Raw genomic sequence first — 17,092 nt, 5'->3', positions numbered from 1 at the left:
AATATCAGCTCTTTTAGAAATGCTAATATTGATCACTGAGTCTAAGTATATTACTAGTCTCATCCATCTATTATTAAGTTCTAAATCAGCTAACTTTTTACCTAAGAATTTTATTCATCATTGCCTTCATCATTTTATTAGGTTTTGCAGAGTGGTGGATTTTTGATTCTGTAATCATTATTCAGTTTCAAAATACAACATACAATTAATACTATAGGAAATGCAGGAGAAATGCTTGGTTTATTTTCCTTTTATTTATATTCAGAGTAATTAGTGCTCTAGCAGTTGTTCATGTCAATGAGTTGTTTTTTTTTTTTTTAAGATTTTATTAATTTATTTGACAGAGAGAGACACAGCGAGAGAGGGAACACAAGCAGGGGGAGTGGGAGAGGGAGAAGCAGGCTTCCTGCTGAGCAGGGAACCCTATGTGGGGCTTGATCCCAGGACCCTGGAATCATGACCTGAGCCCAAGGCAGACACTTAATGACTGAGCCACCCAGGTGCCCTTAATGAGTTGTTTTTGAGTATTGTTATGAACTCATGGATATTTATTTATTTAAGTAGGCTCCATACTGAGTGTGCGGCATAACCCTGAGATCAAGACCTAATCTGAGATCGAGAGTCAGCTGCTTAAACAACTTAGCCACCCAGGTGCCCCAGTCATTATTCCTTTGGTTGTCAAATTTTTCTTTTCTTTTTTTTTTTTTTTTCCATTTTATTTATTTTTTCAGTGTAACGGTATTCATTCTTTTTGCACAACACCCAGTGCTCCATGCAAAACGTGCCCTCCCCATTACCCACCACCTGTTCCCCCAACCTCCCACCCCTGACCCTTCAAAACCCTCAGGTTGCCCCAACCTCCCACCCCTGACCCTTCAAAACCCTCAAATTTTTCTTACCTTAAACCAGTGTGAGCCCCTACCATTTGGCTTCAGTGGAGAAAATTGGATTTTCTTTGAAGATAAGGAAGCTTAGACATCAGAGTTCTTTATTTGTATAGGCTTCTTTCAAGGCTGTGGGATTAAGGCTTTAGTTATTGGTGGTATAGGTTTTGTAAAATTGTAAAAAAAAAAAAAATTGTTAAAAAAAAAGAAAGAGAGAAAGAAAGATTTTAAGGTAAGGCCCAGCTTAACGTAAACTTGAGGTCCCATAAGACCTGGATCTGTCCCTAGTGTTTGGTGTGTATATTCCCTGCTTTCAGGCATAGGGAGATTCTAGGTGTATCTTTTATATATCCTGACCTAGTTTTTATTTTTTTTTAAAGATTTTATTTATTTATTTGACAGACAGAGATCACAAGTAGGCAGGGAGACAGGCAGAGAGAGAGGAGGAAGCAGGATCCCTGCTGAGCAGAGAGCCCAATGCAGGGCTCATTCCTAAGGCCCCAGGATCATGACCTGAACTGAAGGCAGAGGCTTTAACCCACTGAGCCACCCAGGCGTCCCATATCCTGGCCTAGTTTTAGAAGTAGTTATTTGTCCAAGGAGCTTTCTTTTTCTTTTCTTTCCTCTTTTTTTTTTTTTTTTTTTTTTTTTTTGAGGGACGTGGTATTTGGTAACCTTAATCTGAATACTAAGGGATGCTTAATGCTAGTGCCCTGTGTTGCTTCTAGAATTTCTCAGTGGTTAATTGTGAAGTATGTATGTAAATAAAGATCATGACTTTTTTTCATATTTTCTTTATTGTGGGATTTCAGAATTTTTACATCTTTGACTTTTAAATCTCTTTACACTAAAAAAATGTAATCACTTTTTTTGCTGTGTCCTGCAGTATACTTATAATAGTTTTAAAATAACATAATTGATATTATTCCTAACCATATAAATACTAAATATAGGTTTTTAAAAAGATTTATTTATTTTAGAGAGAGAGCTTCATGCGTGTGAGTGGGGAAGAGGAACACAGAGAGAGAATCTTAACCAGACTTAGACCTGAGTGCAAGCCTCATGGGGGGCTCAGTTTCACAACTCATGAGATCATGACCTGAGCTGAAACTAAGAGTCAGTCACTTAACTTACTGAGCCACCAGCACCCCACTACTAAATACAGGTTTAACATTTCTTTGCGGTTATTTTATTCCTTTAGATATATCGCATTAGGAATGTATAATCAAAATACTGTATTTCAAAGCCACTTGTATTATTTTTCTCTGTAATTACGCTGCAAACTTGGAATGCAGCGGGGTATTGGTTTCAGTCTGTTTTAAATACTTAGAGATTGTCCCCCCCGCCATTTTTGGCATTTTTTTTCCTTTTTAAATTTAATTTTATCTTTTAATTGTCTTAAAGGAAGAAGGCCCTCACTTAATATCTGAACCAAATACTATTGGTTAATAATACTATATACTACTACTACTAATAATAATAATAATACTAATAATAGAAATAATACTATTATTTCTCTTTGTGCAAGGGAGAGCTGTGAGGCTTCTAGTTCAGGGATTGAAGTGGGAATGTTTAGGAAGTAAGTGGTTGAACTTTGTTATGCGATGAATGTGGTTATGGAGTGTTGCTGTTACTACTGATTGGTTGACTTTCTAAAGTGTGGTCGCTGATTTGTAGCTATTATTGATAGACTGGGATGAGTTTAAAGCCAGATCTGATGCCTACTGTTGTCCTTTCTTGAATTTGGAGTATAAGAAATTTTTTTTCTTAAGTAAAACAATGATTTTGTCTTAATTTTTTTAAAGATTTTTATTTGTTTATTTGACACGGTGGAGGGGAGGGAGAGAGAGGGAGAGAACAAGCATAGGCAGAGGGAGAATGGCATGTAGGGGAGAAGCAGGCGCCCGGCTCAGTGAGGAGCCTGATGTGCAGCTCCATCCCAGGACCCTGGGATCATGACCTGCGCTGAAGGCAGCAGTTTAACTGACTAGGCCACCCAGGCGCTCCCTTACTTTGTTTTTTAAAGATTTATTTATTGGGGCTTCTGGGTGGCTTAGTCAGTTAGGCATCTGCCTTTGACTTGGGTCATGATCTAAGGGTTCTAGGATTGAGTCCCGTGCCAGGCTCTTACCCTGGTGGGGAGTCTGCTTCTCCCTTTCACTGTCCCTTCCTCTCTCAAATAAATAAACAAAATCTTAAAAAAAAAAAAGTTTTATTTATTTTTAGAGAGAGTGAGAGTATCCACGGTGGGGGTTGGAGGATGGATAGGGGGTGGGCGCTGGGGAGAAGGGCAAAGGGAGAAGGTTAGAGAGAATCTCAAGCAGGCTTCATGCCCAGCATGGAACCGGACATGGGGCTTAATCTCACCACCCTGAGATTGTAACCTGAGATGAAACTAAGATGTAACCTGAGATGAAACTAAGAGTTGGACACTTAATGGACTGAGCCACCCAGGTGCCCCAGTGATTTTGTTTTTAAAATCAAAACTGTATTACAAAACAGATTCACAGGGGCGCCTGGGTGGCTCAGTGGGTTAAGCCTCTGCCTTTGGCTCAGCTCATGGTCCCGAGTCCTGGGATCGAGCCCTGGGTCAGGTTCTCCGCTCAGCAGGGAGCCTGCTTGCCCCCTCCTGTCTGCTTGCCACTTTGCCCACTTGTGATCTCTGTCAAATAAATAAATAAAATCTTAAAAAAAAAAATAGATTCACAGAAGTCTTATCCCTTCTATCCTATTTTCTCCTTTCTTTTGAGAAAAGATTGTTAAAGAACAGCTTGCATGCAGGCCAGATTTGGCTACCTAGCTCTTCTTGTAAATAATGTTTTGTCATGGCCGTATTCATTTGTTTACATTTCATCTGTAGCTTCTTTTGTGTTGTAACGGCAGAGTTGAATACCTATGACATAGATTATATGGCTTGAAAAGACAGGAATATTTACTGTCTGGCCCTTTACCAACAAAACACTGACCTCTGCCATAGAGAATCATTTTCATCAGTTTTTGGCTTATCTTTTTTTTCTTTTTTAAGAGGAAATAAGTTAATAAGTTTGATGTTTACCTTCCTTTTATACAAAAGGTAGCATTCTGTGAACATTTTACTCCATCTTGCTTTTTTTCACTTAACATATCCTGAAAAATCCTTTATCAATATCTCTCTTAAAAATCACTTTATCAGTATCTCTCTTATTCCTGGACTAGCACTCCATTATTTAGATGAACCATTTTATATTAACCTAATCCCCTATTGATGGGCTGTTAGGTTTTTTATAGTCTTGTGATTTTAAGTAGTGTTATAGTAAAAAGCCTTGTGAAAAAGTCATTACACATTTTTTGTCATGATACCTTTGGGATAGATTCCTTGAAGTGTTATTCTTGGATTAGATTTTAATGTATATTATCATGCTGAATGTTACCAGTTTCCCCACCATGGGCCCATACAATCCTTTCCCTTTCCCTTCCCCTTTCGTCCCATTCCCCCCCTTTCCCCTTCCCCCTATTTGCTTCCCCGCCTTTCCCTCCCCTTTCGCCTTCTTCCCCTTCCTTCTTTCCTATGATAAACATATAACATAAAATTTACCATCTTAATCATTTTTAAGTGTACAGATAACTAGTGTTAAGTATATTCACTCTGTAGAACAGACATCCAGAATTCTTTCAGTCTTGCAGAACGGAAATTCTGTTCCCATTGAACAACAACTCCCCCTTCCCCCTCCTGCCCCTAGTAACTGCCATTCTACTTTTTGTTTCCATTCTTTTTGACTACTCTAAATACTTCATATAGGTGGATTCATAGAGTATTTGCCCTTTAGTAACTGGCTTATTTCACTCAGCATTAATGTTCTCAAGGTTCATTCATGTTGTAGCATGTCAGAATTTCCTTCCTTTTTAAGGCTAAATAATATTCCATTGTATGTATATACCACATTTTATATATATGCCTAGCAATATTCAAAGCAATATTTTAAAATATTTCAAAAATTCTCTGTTCAAAGAGAATATTTTTCACTCACTTAGCAAATACAGTGTGTTCTCTTCAAGCTACCCAGGGTAAGGTTTTTGGGTTTTTTAGGGAGGGGGATGGTAGGGAGGGGCAGAGGGAGAGAGAATCTTAAGTAGGCTGCACACCCAGACTTGGGGTTGGATTTCACAACCTGGAGATAATGACCTGGGTGGAAATCAGGACTTGGTCACTTAACTGACTGAGCCACCCAGGCACCCCAGGAAATAGTGATTTTCCGATTCTATCAGTTCTTGTCACATTTATTATCTATGATTATTTTCTGAGGAAAAAATTCATCTCCTTCGTTTCCACAAGATACTGTTCATACGAGAAAGGCATGATAAATCCATGATTCTTTTTTCTTTATCAATGTTCAGAATAGTGAGTTGTACCCTAGCATCTTCAAAGGTCGACCAAAGACTAATTTTCTTTTTTGAATGTTATTATGAACTCAAAGGTGTTTATATTTTTTATATTTTCCAATCATTGCAGTCACCATTCTTAGTGACCATTATTTGAGCATTCTTCTATATACTCAAATGAGAAATTTGGCAAATGAGAATCCCTTGTTTCTGATTTCCTTTTACTTGCCTGTAGTAGAATTTTAATGTTTTGCTTTCTGATTTGATAAGATGTCCCAAGTTCATTTTACACAGTTTCCTATGCCAGACCTGGAATAAGCCATTTCTCCAAGGAGCCTGATTTCTTTTATTTCTTTTTTTAAAATTTTTATTATTTTTAAATTTTTAAATTATTTTTATCATGTTCAGTTAGCCAACATGTAATACATCATTAGTTTTTGATGTAGTGTTCAGCGATTGATTAGTTGCATATTACACCCAGTGCTCATCACCAACGTGTGCCCTCTTTAATACCCATCACCTGGTTACCCCATCCCCTCAACCCTCTCCCTTCTGTAACCCTCAGTTTGTTTCCCAGAGTCCAGAGTTTGATCATTTGTCTCCTTCTCTGATTTCTTCCCATTCAGTTTTTCCTCCCTTACCCTGGGGCCCTCTGCACTTTTCCTTATGTTCCACATATGGATGAAACCATACGATAATTGTCTTTCTCTGCTTGACTTATTTCACTCAGCATAATCCCTTCCAGTTCCATCCATGTCAATGCAAATGGTGGGTAGTCATCCTGATGGCTGAGTAATATTCCATTGTATATATGAACCACATCTTCTTTATCCTTTCATCTGTCCAGGGACATCTCAGCTCCTTCCACAGTTTGGTTATTGTGGACATTGCTGCTGTGAACACTGGAGTGCATGTGCCCTTCATTTCATTACATCTGTATCTTTGGGATAAACACCTAGTAGTGCAATTCCTGGGTTGTAGTGTGGCTCTATTTTTAACGTTTTGAGGAAACTCCATACTGTTTCCTAGAGTGGCTGTACCAGCTTGCATTCCCACCAAGAGTGTAATAGGGTTCCTCTTTCTCCACACCCTCACCAATGCTTGTTGTTTACTATCTTGTTAATTTTTGCCATTCTCACTGGTGTAAGGTGGTATCTCATTGTGGTTTTGATTTTTATTTCCTTGGTGGAACCTGATTTCTTTTAATGAGAAATTGATGTTTAAAGTCCACAGTCTGAAGGCAGGGGTTATTCATTGCTGCTGGGTTATCATTGCTTTTAGGCCTTTTCAGGCCATTCCTCATGCCAGATCTTCTATCATAATTTCTTGATTGATACTTGTTACATGGTTCCCAGGGGACATTTCCTGGGAACAGTGTTCTTTGAGTTCTGTGTTTCATAACCATTTGTTTCCTTTAGACATGAAAGTTAGTTTGGCTGTATAGAACATCCTTGGCTTGCATCTTATTTCTTTGGGTGTTTAAATATATAATTTCATTGTCTGCTGGTATAAACTGTTTATGCCAGTGCCTCTTGTTGGTCAGTGCCAGTGTCTTTTTCTTTCTCTTCTAAATAATTTGGACTATCTGTGCAGATGCCAATGAAATTTTTTCCCCCTTAAAATCCAGTAGATTTAGGAGACTGTGTGTTGATGTTGATCTTCTGAGTTGTTTTTCCAGGTATGTGATATACCACCATTTCAATATGAAGATTTAGCCTTTTTTAAAAAATAGATTTAGCCTTTTTTTTTAAATTTCCAGAAATTTTTTGAATTATAGTGGCTAGTATTTATTCTATTTCATTGCATGGGGTTTTTTTTGGTCGGGCTCCTAGAATATCTATTTTGTATTTACTTTGTCTTTTATCACTTTTACTTTTAAATTTCTTTTTAATTTTTTTTCATTTTATTTCTTTTTTTCTCCCTTATTTATATGGTGTCTTCTCTTATGTTTCTTCTAGTTGAGTCTTCATTTCTGGTCCTTTTCTGAGTTAGCTCCGATTTCTTTTTAAGTCTTCCTGTTCTCTAGCTTTCTCATTTAAGGGCTTTTCTAATTACGATTTATGTTGTTTTAAAGTTTTTTAGAAAATATTTCTTTAGTTTGTTCTGTAACGTAAAGTTACAGTTTTTATCTCCTTTAGACCAGCTTTTTCTGCTATATTTTCATTTTCTATAGGTATGCTATACATATTACTATCCTCTTTTTCTTAAAGTATCATTGTATTGGAATTGATCCAGTGCCCTTTTCTGTGGCTCGTGTTTATTTTCTGTGCACTTTGAATGCATTATGTACAATATGTAATATTAAAATTTTATGAGCTCTGGATGATAGTAAGCTCTAAGTTGAAGCCTATTAAACTATATAAGCTGTTGTAAGTAAGTTAGGTACCATGTCCTTTTCTTTAGCAATATGTTTTAGTTAAGACAGTGGTCTGTCTTGGTCAGTTGCCATTGACACCATGCTTGATCTACAGTCTAGCAATCTTAGTGCTTGAAATTATATCTGTGTTGTATCATAATGTCTTTGTAGTGTCTATCTAGCTATTTCATGGGCATCTGTAATGGAAAGATAAGTACTTTTTTTTTTAATGCACTAAACAGATTTTGAAACAGTTTTGTGGGGTTTTTACCCCCTTTCCAACAAAGCAACCTAATTAATGTATAGAATTAGTAGTGCTACTTGGCCCTGGAATGTTTGTTACTTAATGAGCCCTGATATGCTGCTGCTGTTTTGTTTTGTTTTGTTTTGTTTTAGGTTAAATGGAAACCATCCTTGGGAGCTGGATGCCTGTGTAGCCGTTTTATCACATTAGTGAATTGCAATGAGTGGAGGAGGAGAGCAACCAGATATTCTCAGTGTTGGAATCCTGGTCAAAGAAAGATGGAAAGTGGTGGGTACACATCTTAGAGAAAGAACATATCAGGGGATAATTTTTGGTATCTTGATAAAAGTAGCATTTCCATAGAAAATAATAAATATATTGCTTATATACCTAAAGCATATTATCAGTTATCTTCCTATGATTAAATCCTGTTTGTACCATAATTCTTGCTTTATATAGTAGTAAATGTTCCTAATCTCTGATAGCTAATGTTGAGTAAGGTAGATCAAAGTGTACTTAGGAAAGACAAACCAACAACAACAACAAAAATACCATACAATGAACTTCTCTTTTTAAAAATGTTTGTACCTTTTATTAAGGAAAATTATAAGCATACATAAAAATAGCAAGACTGATTTAATGAACCTTTATGTACTCACCCCCTAGCTTAAATAGTTATCATTCTGTGGTCAGTCTTGTTTTCTCTTTAACCTCCCACCCAGAATATTTTGAAGCAAATCTTTTACCTTAGCATGTCTTCTGTACATCCTTGAGTTATGTATCTCTAAAGGATAAAAATTCTTTTAAAAATGTAATCATAATACTATCACAGCTAAGAAAAAGTAAGAATTTTTTAATAGTATCCTTTTAACTTTCACATCTCCCCGTTGTAAATTACTTTTAGTGGTTTAAATCATCCATATAAAGCCTGGGTGTTGCAGTTGGTTGACATCACTTAAGTTTCTTTTAATTTCTAGATTTCTTTTCATCTTTCTTTTTTTTACTTTTTTTTTTTAATTGAAGAAAGTAGGTCATTTGCTTGTAGAATTTCCCATAGTTTGGATTTTTCTGATTTCTTCCATGTCGTATTAACATGTTTCACTGTCTTGTGTTTTATACATACTGCTATTGAGGCTCAATTAGATCTGAGTTCAGGGTTGTTTATTTAGGTGGCATTTTTTTCATAAAGGATATTGTGAACTGTCAATAGGAGGCACAGAATGTCTTATCACCCGTTAAGACATTGTCCTGTTGTCATTTTAGCACTATTGATCATAATTTTTAAGTCTATTAATTGCAGATTGTGGCATTCTGTCATTCCTTCATATTTTTAGTTGAAGTATATCTACAAAGAAATTTCCTATCATCAGCTATTTGATTACCCTGAGATATATTTTGATTAGGAAAGCAATAAATACTTAATTTCTTACTTTACCAGTTTTCAGAATAATGAATTGCTGCCATAGCATTTTCCAAAAGTTATCAATGAGATTTTAAAAAACATGCAATTAAGAATTCATGCATTTAAACGTATTTTAAGTGTTTCAGTCAGTTGTAGTTATTATCTGTATTGATCCCCAAATTTTCTCACTTGACTAGGGGACACCATTCATGTTGTCTCTTGAGTCTTTTCAACTAATAATTGATCCTAATAATAAGTCTTTTGAAGTCCTTGCCCTAGACCTGGAATCTATCATCTTTCCTGCTCTTAAAGACACAATTTTTGTTTTAGATGTATTTAAGTATATATTTTATCGCTACCATCTTTTATTAAAGTTTTGTTCCACTAGCAGGTTTAGCAAAGTTATTTTAGTGGTTTCCTTACTCTATCACAGATTAGAAAAAGTAGATTGTTCCTTTAGAATTACAAGTATTGTATCTGGGTTACAGTGTTTTGCCAGTTAGGCAGTTCAGTAGGCTTTGAAAATTTACTTGAGTAAATATAAGAAAGAATCATGTTGTCATCATGGATTGATGCAGGGAAATTCCAACAGTTAGTAGTCTTTTATGTAAGTCAGCAATGAGTGTTGCTTTGGTGAGTGTTTTGTATTAAGTGCTGTGATCAAGTTTGGCTTTTTCCAGTAGACATATCAAAAGGTGGCAAATGCAGCTACACTTGGCATCATTGCTCTATCCTGATAATTAGAGTTAATACATGTATGGAACATACATATATTGGGAGGTATAGTGGCATTTTAGTAAGAAATCATAGGCCCATTGTTAGGCATGGTGTTTTGGTTATCTACCATTATGAACAAACTACCTCAAAACTGAGAGGTTTAAAACAATTTTTAATTTGCTTACAATTTTGTGGATTAGGAATTTGAGAAGAGTTTGCTTGGTGGTTTGTCTCTTAACCATGTGGTACTTGCAGGATTGTGTGGATTAGGGGATCCATTCCGAAATGGCTTGTTTGGTGATTTGAAGGTCCTTCGTTCTCTTACCCACCCCCCTTCATCCCTAGTAGCTTATTTTCTAGGATCTCTCCACAGGTCTGTGTCTTCTCAGAATGGTCAGACTTTTTACATAGTAGCTGGCTTTTGAGTGACAGGAAGCAGAAGCAGCAAGGCTGTTAAGGACTATTCTCAGGGCTAGTGGTCTGCTGGTCAAAGCAGTCACAAGATTCACAGCGTTAAGAGGTTGGGGAATGGACTCTGCTTCTTGATGGGTGAGTGGCAGGGTCACACTAAAGAAGAGCAAAGGGTTTGTTGATATTGTTGATACCGTCTTTGGTAAAGAAAGTCTGCCACTTACCTCTGTACTTTCCCCACCCCCCATCGTACTAAACTGTCTCTAGCTCTTTGCCTTATAAGCATTAATGATGTCTTAGTGCTTTGTCAAGCTCAGTAAAAAAAAAATTGATGTTTCACTATCATTGAAATGACATAGGAATAGACCAAGGAGCAAAATCATTACTTTGGTGTAGATTTTTTGTTCTGTTATTTGGTAAGGTCTTTGTAAAGTGAAACATAACGCTACCTCTCAGTACATTCTGTAATTAGAGAGGTGTCCCTTTTGTACTGTTTATGAGTTTTTAAAGTTACACCAGGCTTTGTTTAATGGGCAAATGTTAGGAATCGTAAGTATCGCTCAGGGCCCAACAAAAAACTTTTTAACTGAAATGAAGTTCTGGAACTTTATTTTAATTCTGAGTTCATACTGTAGCTCCTCATGGTATCTTTTCCCATCACCCACTGGAATAAAGGATTATGGCTCTTTTATACAAAGCATTGAATAGTCGTTTAGCAATAATTATGTAGTTACCACTTAGCCACTCGCTATAGGGAAAACAAAAAAATAGAGAAGAGTGACTCTCTCTGAAGAAGCTTGGTTTTGCTGTAGGGGGCTAGGACATTGGCAGTGGAAAGTTAAAAAACTGTCCAGTGTATTAATATAAGTGGTATCTGAGGTGTTTAGCCTAGCAAAATGAGTAATTAAATGATTAAGCAAATAACTATAGAAATTCAGAAGATAGAAAAATCAGCCTGGTGGTAGTAATCAGTACGGACCCAGTGCTGAAAGAAGTAGAACTTCAAGTGAGTCCTCTGGGGTGTTTGGAATTTAGGACTGTGTGCCTCTAGTGATGACTTCTGGCATTATATCACATCCTAGATGTTTGATAATGTGGAAGGGAGAAGACCTTCAGGAAATGGAAGAAGGCTCATTCCATGCTGTATCTAACATGAAATATATTACCCACCCTGGTGGTTGGTTGTGGCTCTATAGGCTCAGTTGTCACTGACACCTGAGAACTTGCTTATGATACTCAGACAGAGATCCTGGTATTCCCCCAGTTAAGCAAACACATTTTATCAGGAAGGATATTAAGTGTTGGTTGAAAGTGTTTTATCTGATTAAAGTTTAGTATTTGAGCATATTATTTGGGCATATAGTTATATAGCATATTCTGGACAGGAGTTTGTCTCTTCTTTGGAGCCAGCTTAGTCCCTCAGAAGGTAAGTGGTACAGAGAGGGCTGAGCTCTGGTTGCCCTACTCCCACCTCCCCACATACACATCTCAGCTGGGTTCCAGATAAGCTTTCAGTTGTCAAAAAGATTTCATGGTTTAAAAAGTCTTCAAATGATTGCCTTAGAATTAAAAGAACATATCTGGTTGTTGAGGGGCATTTGTGGGAAGTGAAACTTTGAGATACTATGCTTTTTTGTGACAGTTTTAATGCTGGCTGTAGACTAAATTTTAAAGTTGTGGCTAAGATAATTTCTTTACCTTTTGTGGGCAAAACTGTGAGAAAAGGTTTTGTGCTATTTCTAGGCATTTGTTTTCTTCTTGACATATGTATAATAATTTAACAATATTGAGATCTTTTGTCCTCAAATAGGGATAATAAAATTATATATTATTTTTTCAATATAAGAGATGAGTTGATTTCCAATTAGAATGTTCTAGTAATTGTATGTGTGTATGTTCTTATTTCCTGTGCAGTTGAGGAAGATTGGGGGTGGGGGCTTTGGAGAAATTTACGATGCCTTGGACATGCTTACCAGGGAAAATGTTGCACTGAAGGTAGAATCAGCTCAACAACCAAAACAAGTTCTGAAAATGGAGGTGGCTGTTTTGAAAAAACTACAAGGTAAGCTGCTTTGTATGATATACCAGACAGTTTATAATATATTGTTATCTTTCTGAACGTCCTTACATCCTCTATTAACTGAATAATCAGGTGTCAGCTCAGTATAAACAATGCTTAGTATTTTTCTCTTTGAAATTTTATCACTAGCTGATAGTAGTAGAAATATTAATTGCTTAGGCTAATTGATCTGTGGGAATTCCTTTTCTTTCTTTCTTGGAATTCCTTTTCATAGTAAGGATGAGAGAGTGAATTACCCGAAACATTCTGCCTTAGAAAGTGTTTTTATAAGGCAAATGGTAAAAATTTACCTTTTTTTTTTTTAAACCACTAAACATGAATACCTCTGAGTTGTTTCTACCTGTGTTGTTGGAGGTAAATATGCTTTAATCACGTTAAGGAAACCTTCAAATCACACTGCAGGGTGGATTAAAAATAATAGTATTTGTTATATGATTCCTTTAACTTCAGTTTCATAGAGTAACTTTTTCTGGCCCTGTTATCATTTTTGAGATCTGTTTTTCTACTTGGGTTCCTGTTTTTACTACAAGGATAAATAACTTTGTTTTCTGACTTTAACCCAGTGATGTAAAACCCTGAATGCATTGCATCTTTGTATTTTCAGGTTAATGATATAATCTGATATTACTTATTTTTAAATGTTGTATCTGAATCAAAATTAAATGAGTGATTAGCACATTAAATGATCTTGTTAAGTTCTTGAACATTTGATATTGTTATAGGACATTCATTAGTATCTAAAGAAAATTTAATGTTAACATAGAGCAAAAGAAGTTGCTGGAATTAGTAGAAATAACTGTAGTTGGTAGAAGCAGCAAGCCCAAAATGCTTTGTAGCCTAGGACCTTCAAATTCATGGCTGTGTAGTCTCCAGGGTGATTATACTCTTCTTGTGAATTCCTGGTGTTTGGAATTCTAGTAAACTAGTTTGTATTAAGTTGATGAAATGTGTACTATGTATTCTGGCAATGTCTGTTCTTTTTTTTTTTTTTTTTTTTTTCATTTTATTTATTTTTTCAGCGTAACAGTATTCATTCTTTTTGCACAACACCCAGTGCTCCATGCAAAACGTGCCCTCCCCATTACCCACCACCTGTTCCCCCAACCTCCCACCCCTGACCCTTCAAAACCCTCAGGTTCTTTTTCAGAGTCCATAGTCTCTTATGGTTCGCCTCCCCTCCCCAATGTCCATAGCCCGCTCCCCCTCTCCCAATCCCACCTCCCCCCAGCAACCCCCAGTTTGTTTTGTGAGATTAAGAGTCATTTATGGTTTGTCTCCCTCCCAATCCCATCTTGTTTCATTTATTCTTCTCCTATCCCCCTACCCCCCCATGTTGCTTCTCCATGTCCTCATATCAGGGAGATCATATGATAGTTGTCTTTCTCCGATTGACTTATTTCACTAAGCATGATACTTTTAATCATTATCCTTTGCCTAAGCTTTCTCATTACCCAGGTGTTTCTACCAGTTGGCTCATTTGTTTAGAGCCTGATGCTAATAAAATGCTAGATCTGTTTAATAGTTATTTTTAGCCCAAATTTAGGTTTCCCAGAACATGGGAAATTAGGAAGGCAGTGGATGGATCAAAACCTATTGTCACTACTAGAAAAAACGTAACTGGAAAAGGAAGTATAGGGGAAAGAGGGTGCTCTCTTTTTTTTTTTTTCAGCCTTTCTCTTTACTCCCTATTTCTTTAGAGCTGTTCTCAGCTCAGTGACCTAGAGGCCACAAATAGGTGCAGCTGTAGCTACCAGTTCCTGGTTTGCACAGATCCTAGGAGATCTGTTTGACTCTCAGACAATGATCCTATAAAGGATGTGTCAGCATCAGTGGCCTGGAGCATGCCACTTCACTTTTCTCCTACTTGGCCCTGAGGAGATGTTCCAGGTGAGGCAGAATACAGCTCCATAGCCCTTTCCATAGGTTCTCTTGTCTATTTTGGCCACGATTTACCCAGGATTCTATGGGATAACGGTTGAAGATAACTTTAGTACCTTTTAATGTATGAATTGGAAGCCTTAGAATGTTAAGTCTTTCCTTCTATCTTCCATCCTATTAACTAAAATGTTTCTCTTACCTGCTTATAACTACATCCTAGTCCTCACAGCTCTTCACATTAAAAAACAAAACAAAACAAAACAAAACACAGGTTTTTATCTTCTGGTCTGTATTTCTTCTTCTTCTTCTTTTTTTTTTTTTTTTTTTTTTTGAAGTTTTGATTTTAATTCCAAGGTCTGTATTTCAGTGAGGCAGCCCTTGACTCTTTTGTTGGCTTCCTAACTTATACCTTCTGTATATTTAATGCCTTACAACTTATTTTGATTAATGTGATTAACTTATTTTAGATTAACAACTTATTTTGATTAATGTGTATTAGAATCTAGGCCTTTTTGAGAACATTTTATGGGGCTGACTTAGGTTTGCCTCCTTTTGCATAATGACTTCTTACTCACTGGCCCCAATAAAAAGGCTAAGTGTGTAAGGAGAAGATATATAACCAGAGGTTAACCCTTTAAAGGATTGATTGTTTTGAACTGATATTCAGGGGCGCCTGGGTGGTGCAGTTGGTTAAGTATCACACTCTAGGTTTCCGCTCAGGTTGTGACCTAAGGGTCATCTCTCTCCCTCTTTCTCTGTCACTCCCCCTGTGCATGCAAGCTTGCTCACTATTTCTCAAATAAATCTTTAAATTGATGTTTTTGATAGGTGATATCAGGATTTGTTTCTTGACAAGATAAGAAAATATTCTATGGTGAATTTAGCCAGAATGCTAAGTTTTGTTCTTTGTAATAAATCAGTTCCCCTTTTCAAAACTCTCACAGTGTTTTTTCCTGAATTCCCTGAGTTCTTAGTTTTCTCTCAGACTTTCCTGAACTTGCTAAACTTAGATTTCCTCAGCTCATGCATAACTCTGATTACTAGGATGATCCTTTCTCATTGGCTCTGAAAAGTGTGAGGGCTTTAGCATTTTACCCCATCTTTTCTTCTAAGTGACCTCCCCTATGGTTCTACCCAGATTACTCTCTTTTCACAACTCTCAGAACCACTCTGGATGTATCTTACTATTCTCTGTTGAATCAAGTTGACTCCTGAATCATACTTTTTTTTTTTTTATTTGTTTATTTTCAGCGTAACAGTGTTCATTGTTTTTGTACCACACCCAGTGCTCCGTGCAGTACTGCCCTCCCTATTACCCACCACCTGGTTCTTCAACCTTCCCCCCCCCCCGCCCCCCCCCCCCCCGCCCCTTCAAAACCCTCTGGTTGTTTTTAAGAGTCCATAGTCTCTCATGGTTCATCTCCCCTTCCAGTTTCCCTCAACTCCCTCTCCTCTCCATCTCCCCATGTCCTCCGTGTTCTTTGTTATGCTCCACAAATAAGTGAGACCATATGATACTTGACTCTCTCTGCTTGATTTATTTCGCTCAGCATAATCTCTTCCAGTCCCGTCCATGTTGCTACAAAAGTTGGGTATTCGTCCTTTCTGATGGAAAATAATACTCCATTGTGTATATGTACCACATCTTCCTTATCCATTCATCCGTTGAAGGGCATCTTGGTTCTTTCCACAGTTTGGCGACCGTGGCCATTGCTGCAATAAACATTGGGGTACAGATGGCTCTTCTTTTCACTACATCTGTATCTTTGGGGTAAATACCCAGCAGTGCAATTGCAGGGTCATAGGGAAGCTCTATTTTTAATTTCTTGAGGAATCTCCACACTGTTCTCCAAAGTGGCTGCACTAACTTGCATTCCCACCAACAGTGTAAGAGGGTTCCCCTTTCTCCACATCCTCTCCAACACACGTTGTTTCCTGTCTTGCTAATTTTGGCCATTCTAACTGGTGTCAGGTGGTATCTCAATGTAGTTTTAATTTGAATATCCCTGATGGCTAGTGATGATGAACATTTTTTCATGTGTCTGATAGCCATTTGTATGTCTTCATTGGAGAAGTGTCTGTTCATATCTTCTGCCCATTTTTTGATATAATTATCTGTTTTGTGTGTGTTGAGTTTGAGGAGTTCTTTATAGATCCTGGATATAAACCTTTTGTCTGTACTGTCATTTGCAAATATCTTCTCCCATTCCGTGGGTTGCCTTTTTGTTTTGTTGACTGTTTCCTTTGCTTTTGATCTTGATGAAGTCCCAAAAGTTCATTTTCGCTTTTGTTTCCTTTGCCTTTGGAGACATATCTTGAAAGAAGTTGCTGTGGCTGATATCGAAGAGGTTACTGCCTAAGTTCTCCTCTAGTATTCTGATAGATTCCTCTAGTATTCTGATAGATTCCTGTCTCACGTTGAGGTCTTTTATCCATTTTGAGTTTATCTTTGTGTACGGTGTAAGAGAATGGTCGAGTTTCATTCTTCTACATATCGCTGTCCAGTTTTCCCAGCACCATTTATTGAAGAGACTGTCTTTTTTCCATTGTATATTTTTTCCTGTTTTGTCGAAGATTATTTGACCATAGAGTTGAGGGTCCATATCTGGGCTCTCCACTCTGTTCCACTGGTCAATGTGTCTGTTTTTATGCCAGTACCACGCTGTCTTGGTGATCACAGCTTTGTAGTAAAGCTTGAAATCGGGTTTTACAAATGTGTTTGAATGTGTTAGTCACTGCTGAAGGAAGCAAACCATAAGAG

General features: G+C 37.1%; 1 protein-coding gene across 5 annotated transcripts in view; it reads left to right on the top strand.

Moving 5' to 3' along the window:
- TTBK2 (tau tubulin kinase 2) overlaps nucleotides 1-17,092 on the top strand; it is a 153,502-nt gene that overhangs the window by 22,548 nt on the left and 113,862 nt on the right. For 3 of the 5 annotated variants that reach the window (XM_046008710.1, XM_046008711.1, XM_046008712.1), the window contains 2 exons: nucleotides 7,996-8,131; nucleotides 12,288-12,435. In XM_046008710.1, the coding sequence (XP_045864666.1) occupies nucleotides 8,063-8,131; nucleotides 12,288-12,435 (217 nt within the window). In that variant the 5' untranslated portion in view covers nucleotides 7,996-8,062. Of the gene's footprint in view, nucleotides 1-7,995; nucleotides 8,132-12,287; nucleotides 12,436-17,092 lie in introns of those variants that run through there. The other 2 variants (XM_046008713.1, XM_046008714.1) reach the window with 2 other exon arrangements.

The sequence above is a fragment of the Meles meles genome, chromosome 6 (genome assembly GCF_922984935.1).
Source record: "Meles meles chromosome 6, mMelMel3.1 paternal haplotype, whole genome shotgun sequence".
Taxonomy (NCBI): Eukaryota; Metazoa; Chordata; class Mammalia; order Carnivora; family Mustelidae; genus Meles; species Meles meles.
This window is presented reverse-complemented; position numbering and strand designations above follow the sequence as displayed.